At 37.7% G+C, this 6,682-nt stretch overlaps 1 protein-coding gene across 4 annotated transcripts in view; it reads right to left on the bottom strand.

Moving 5' to 3' along the window:
* The window catches only part of CEP85L (centrosomal protein 85 like), a 129,568-nt gene that overhangs the window by 26,984 nt on the left and 95,902 nt on the right, over positions 1-6,682 (bottom strand). For all 4 annotated transcript variants that reach the window (XM_011358787.2, XM_011358785.2, XM_023529833.1 and 1 more), the window contains one exon: positions 3,585-3,737. In XM_011358787.2, coding sequence (XP_011357089.1) covers positions 3,585-3,737 — 153 coding nt within the window. The remainder of the gene's footprint in view (positions 1-3,584; positions 3,738-6,682) is intronic.

Below are 6,682 nucleotides of genomic sequence, written 5' to 3'. Positions count from 1 at the left end.
ACCTAAAGTAATTGTTGATAGGTAGTTATTGCCATTTTATTACCCATATTTTTTTTTCCTTAAAAGAAGACCAACATTTCCTGTAATATTGGTTTGGTGTTGATAAAACTCCTTTAGCTTTTTCTCATCTAGGAGGCTCTTTATCTGTCCTTCGATTCTAAATGATAGCTTTGCTGAGTAATCTTGGTTGTAGATCCTGGCTTTTCAACACTTTAAATATTTTGTGCCAATCCCTTCTGGTCTGCAAAGTTTCTGTTGAAAAATCAGCTGACAGTCTTATGGGAGTTCCTCTGTAGGTAACTGCTTTTCCCTTGCTGCCTTTAAGATCTCTGTCTTTAACCTTTGGCATTTTAACTATGATGTGTCTTGATGTGGGGCCTCTCTGGGTCGGTTATATTTGGGACTCTGTGCACTTCCTGGGCTTGTATGTCTATTTCCTTTGCCAGGTTAGAGATGTTTTCAGTCATTATTTCTTCAAGTAGGTTCTCAATTCCTTGCTCTCTCTCTTCTCCTTCTGGTATCCCTATAATTCGAATGTTGGTATGCTTGATGTTGTGCCAGATGCCCCTTAAACTATCCTCATTTTTTTGGATTCTTTTTTCTTGTTGCTGTTCTGATTAGGTGTTATCTGCTACTTTATCCTCCAAATCGCTGATTCAATTATCTGCTTCACCTATTTTCCTGTTGATTCCCTCTAATGTATTCTTTATTTCAACTATTGCATTCTCCATTTCTGACTGATTCTTTTTTATTTTCTATCTCCATTTTTGTTTCCTATCTCTTTGTTGAAGTTCTCACTGAGATCGCGCATCCATACAGCCAGTTTTTGAATTCTGAATCTGACAGATTGCCTGTCTCCATTTTATTTAGTTCTTTTTCTGGAACTTTGTTCTGTTCTTTTACTTGGGCCATGTTTCTTTGTCTCCCCATTTTGGTTGCCTCCCTGTGCTTGTTTCTATGTATTAGGGAGAGTTGTTATGTTTTCTGGTCTTGGCAGAGTGGCCTTACATAGTAGGTGTCCTATGTAGCCCGGTGGCACAGTCTTCCTGGTCAGCTGGGCCGGGTGCTCCAGGTGTATCACTTATATGGGTTGTGTGTGCCCTCCTCTTGTAACTGAGCCTTGGCTGCTGTCTGCACATCAATGGAAAGAACTGACTTTCAGGCTGATTGATTTTTAGGACTGGCCTGGACTACAGTGGAGGAGCTGTTGAGGAAGGGCTGACCCTACAGAGCAGGATTCATTTGATCAGGGCTCTTCTGCCTGCCCAGTCTGCCCTCTGGGTGTGTTATCCTCAGATGCAACCGTAGGTGGTGCTCCAGCTCAGTCTGAAGCCGGCTACCAGGTGTGCTGGCCCCAGGACCTTCTGGGAAGGGCCCCACTACAGGCCAAATTCACCTGCAGCCTGTGCCTTGCCTGAGGCCACCTGGTATGAGCTACAAAGTGATCTGATGATGTCTTCCACCCATGCTGGACCTGGAATTCCCTGAGAGAGGATAAACTCCAAACGAAGGCCAGCTGCCACCAGTGCTAGGCTGGGGCTGCTCAGAAATACAGGGCACATTGAGGCCAGAAGCTACTTGTCTGGAGTTTGTGAACCTTTGAGATATTTTAGGAAGTCCACAGCATGAGCCAAGACAGGCCATTTGTACAGAAAAGCCATTAGAAGCAGCTTGGGTGGGCCTGCGACTTGGGTGAGGCAAGGTCTCATGGCATCACCAGGGTAGGGCGAACAGTGTTGATGGAGACTTAAATATGGTGCCTGCCTAAGTCTGTGTACTAGGAGCAGGGAGGGCTCAACAAAGGAACAATGCCCTCTGCCAGAACTTCTGTGTGGGAGAAAGCAGCCTCTCCAGCTCTCACACTGAAGCCACATAATTCAGTTCCTTCCCATATGTCCTTGGCACTTTTTGAGCTGCTGCCCCAAAGCTAGAGCTCGATGCGAGTGAGGCCATCAGTGAGTAAGTCTATATGTGGGCCTTTTAAAAAAAATGCCTGGAACTCCTGCAGCCCTCTATTTCATTAAGCCACAAAATCCACTGGTTTTCATAGCCAGAAGGTCTGAGGACTTCTCTTTCTAGCACTGGTGCTCCAGGCTTGGGAGCCTGGCATGAGGCTGAGACCTCCACAGCCTAGATAATCCCATCCAATTCTCAACCACTACACATGGGTGTAGAGCCAGCCAGTTTTGTGTCTCTGCTCCTCCTACCAATCTTGATGTGGCTTCTTCTGTATAGCCTCAGTTATAGGACTTCTGTTCAGCTAGACTTCAGGTGATTCTCACTGATGGTTGTTCTGTAGGTTAGCTGTAATTTTGATGTGGTCATGAGGAAAGGCCAACACAGTGTTTACTCCACCATCTTGACCAGAAACTTTTGGTTTTAATTCTTTTGGGTTTATACCCAGAAGTAGAATTGATGAAGCATGTAGTAATTCTATTTTTGATTTTTTGATTATATGATTTTCCATCATGGCTAAACCATTTTATATTCCTACCAATAGTGCATAAGAATTCTGATTTCTCCACATCATTGTCAACACTTGCTACTTTTTTTTTTTTTATATTAGCTATCATGATGGTTGTAAGGTAGTATGAATGCATGTTTTTTTTATCCATATTCCTCACTGTTCCTGCTCACACAAACTCCTGTGCTCCTTCTTTAAGTCTTTCCTGATATTATCTTCTCTTAGTTTTACAATTTACAAATTAAAAAGAGAATGTGTTGTAGGTCTATAGCTGCCACATAGATTAGACCAATGTTTCTCAACTGAGAGCAATCCCCCCACCAACCAGGGGACATCTGACATTTGGAAATGTCTATAGACATCTTTGGGGTTTTTTGGGGTGTGGTGGTGAAAGGAGAAGGGAAAGAGAAGTGCTATTGGCATCTAGTAGCAGAGGCCAGAAATGCTGTTAAGCATCCTTTAATGTACAGGATAGAATTCCACGACAAAAAATTATCCACTCCCAAATGTCAGCAGTGCAGAGGTTGACAATCTCATGATTAGAAAGACTTAGAGAAAAAACTGGAGAGTAGGTTTAATGGGTTGATAAATAAGATTGCAAGAGGGCAGGTCTCACAGAGTCAGAGGAGTCAGAGGAGTAAATGGAGGTCATAAAATATAAGAAAGGATTTATGGACAACTTAAGAAGAATGAAGAAAACAAATCAAGTATCTGGAAAGATAGTAAAAAAAAAAAAAAAAAAGGTATCGCGGAGCCTTGGTGAATCCTAGAGAATATTGGGAAAAGTCAGATCTGTGGTGGCATGCATGTGTGTATATGGGGTGGAGGTATAAGACTGGTTTAGAAACTACCTTTTAGAGTAGAATGTTGAGTGAGAGTTAACACACAGGTTCTTTAGGATTGTAACCACATATTAATCAACAATAATAAAGATCTATTCATGTTTAGATGAACAAAGTTTCTAATTAAAGTCAATTCTAAAAACAGCAATGAAGCATACAGATTTAACTTATAATTACTAAATATAACTAAAATTTTAAATAAAAACTACAAAATTTCTAAAATACCAACTTAAAATGTTTTCATGTCATTTAAAGATGAGTATTTTATTTCATGTTACCTGTAGACTCTGACTCTGTACATCATCTAGAGTTGGAAGATCAGCCAGATACTTCTCCAAGGTCTCAATTCTTCTCTGCTTTTCCTTGTTTTGTTCAGATTCTTTCTGGCATTTCTTTTTCAGGCTACTGATGTACCTATCTCTGGTTTTAAGCTAAAAAAAAAAGAAAAAAAAGATTATGAATCTCCAATAGTTTTATGTCATTAAAAACACAATAAGAAAATGAACATTCTAATCGTAGGCATCACTGAATTCTCCAATAGTTCCTGGTTAAAGTTAATACCACCACCAACTCAAGTAAGATTCACCTTATTCCATCAATTCTAATATTCACATTTTTTCAAGTTTTCATATCATGGAAATTGAGTTTTTGGAATTTTTGTTTGTTTTCTTTTACAACTGATGGCATCCTACGAACTATAGTCAGGAAGTAATAACGATGTACCTTTTATTGCCTGCATATGTGAAATTTGGTCAAGGCTATTCATATCATTAGCATCTCAACAGTGTTATGTATATATTGAAACTACATATTTAGTTTAAATGATGTTTAAAATACCTTTTAAAATGTTACATTATAATATGGCATTGAAAAAGTTATTGGGTACCAAGAAAGACACAGAAACAGCGCTGTGGCGTATAATTTCAAAATCTGTGAACCAAGTCATTCTCTGGAGGAATGACTCTAATTCTTATTTCTTGCAAAGCTATATCCAAATGTTTTATGTGAATTAAGAATGGAAGATACCTATAAATAATTAAAGCTGTTCTATTATTAACAAACTTGCAAAGCAATTGCTTATCATGTATTAAAGCAATGCAATCAAAGCTAAGAGGACTTACTAAAATTATCAAAAACTTAGGAACTGATAAAGGGACTAGTGAGACCAATCCATACCTCAAGTTAAGACTACTGTTAAGGCACTGTGTCATAGTTAAAATTATAGCATATTTTCCTTATAAAAATTACTTAAAGATGTGCCTTACCATTAATGTCATTTTAGGATTGATGAAATATGTTAACTGAGCACCCACTATAGAACACATGCAGTACATGATTCTAGCAAATCCCAATTTGTGTAGGCTGAACCTCAAATTTTAAAAACTTCAATTGCAAAAATGAATAATTTCATTTTATCTATTTACTCCATCAATAACATTAGGATCCATTTATTACCTTGAGTAAGAAGCAACACTAGTAAAACAGACAAATCCCATTATTTATTGGGGCTTTTTCAGGATTAAAGGCAAGTGTGCTGGTGTGACAATTTAACTTGTGACCTATTAGAATTCACAGACTGCTGGCACTGGTGGTGACCTGAAGGACCATATAATAAAATTCCCTTTTTGATTATGAGGCCCAGAGATCTTTAGTGATTTAACTACAAGTCACAGAGACAGGGTTGGAATTTAAACATAGATTGCTTGACTGAATATTAAAAGTCAATGTTCTTTTAATCCCTCCACACAACTAAGAACCAGATTCCCACAAATTCTCTAGCTACAAGCTGTGCCCTGATTCCCCATCAACAAAGCCTGCTCTTGCCTTAGGAAATGACCCAGTAAGTCACAGAAGTAAATATAACTAACCAGCCTATTTTTACTGACTGCTCTCTAATTTACATTCAATTGTTTAAGAGTCTTAAATGTGACACTATGATATCGTCAGAAAGGTCAGTCATATTATCTTCTACTGTGCAAAGATGTCCTAGTTTTCTTCTTTTTCTTTGGTCAACTTCTTTGCTATCAGGTCAAGCTTGCTGCCGTTGATCACAAATCTCTGCAAACAATCTCCTATTGGATACTATCTCTGTTATTTGTTGACCACAAATTGGTAATACATAACCACTGGGTTTTGGGTTTTTTACAGCCCTGCTCACTGATGAGAAGCTCTTTTGTTTTGTTTTGTTTTAACTTCAAAGTTTTGTGTTGTTTCAGATTAACAGACGTTACTGTAGTCTGAACGCCACTAATTAGCTCCAGGTAAATAAGACATCACTAATAAATCTTTCCTATTCTATTTTTAAAAAGTTAAGTTTTTCTTTTCAAGGAAGTATTATGCAATACTAGGATCATTCCTAGAAGGCAACAGGAGTGCCCTATTTTAGAAGAGGTTTACAAATTTATTTTTATTTTAAATACAATAATTAAACAAAATAGGTTAATGAGGAAATGTTTTCCTCTAAATTTTTTATAAAGCATTATTATTAGAACCAAAGCATCTACTGTACAGTTATAGTGTCTTGAATTTTATCCCTAGCTTTTCAACAATTCCTGTCTACATGCAACTGGACAAATACTCAAACTACTATTCTCAAAGCTTTGGTTACCTTGTTTTTTAAAATGAAAGTACAGTATATACCTTGTAGGGTTTTTCTGAAGATTAGGATTAAATAAGATGATGCATTTAATGCACATCAACACGCTATATGGCTCATCAAAGAGTAATTTCTATCATCATCATCATCACATTAAATGTTTTTCTTTCATAGAATCAGTCTTGATCAGGATTACAAGTAAATGCAGAAGGAAACAATGCAATCCAATCTCACATGGGCCTGAAGTACTGTTTAGCTGAAGTATTATCAATGAGTCTATTTTCTAGCTTCTATACACCCTTCAAGATCTCAAATCACTTCTATGTCCTCTTATACAAACTCTACCCTCTATATTCACCCCATCCTCAAGTTTTCCTGGTATTAACATTTCCATTCTTAATTGCTTCACTCCACAGAAAGGCTATCACTCTTCTCTATGAGTGCCTCTTCCATCTGGTGTCTGTTAGCAACCTTTCCCTGTTTCTCTCAGGAACCTTCCCCATCATGTGCCCACTCTCACATCTTTGGTATCGCTCTCTATTCTTTCCTTAGTCCTTTGTTAGGGTTACCTCATTCCCTTTTCTTCTCCTTTGGGAAAAAAATCACTTGAAACATTCCTTCATTCATTCATTTATTCATTTGTCCACTCACTCAATATTCCAGACAACATGGCTGGTGCTACATATGCTACAATGACACATTCAGATACATCCCTGCCTTCATGGAGCTTACAGATAAATAAAATAAAAAATAAATAAAAAAATATATATATACATTTCG

The sequence above is a fragment of the Pteropus vampyrus genome, unplaced genomic scaffold (assembly GCF_000151845.1).
Source record: "Pteropus vampyrus isolate Shadow unplaced genomic scaffold, Pvam_2.0 Scaffold43, whole genome shotgun sequence".
In the NCBI taxonomy this organism is placed as follows: Eukaryota; Metazoa; Chordata; class Mammalia; order Chiroptera; family Pteropodidae; genus Pteropus; species Pteropus vampyrus.
This window is presented reverse-complemented; position numbering and strand designations above follow the sequence as displayed.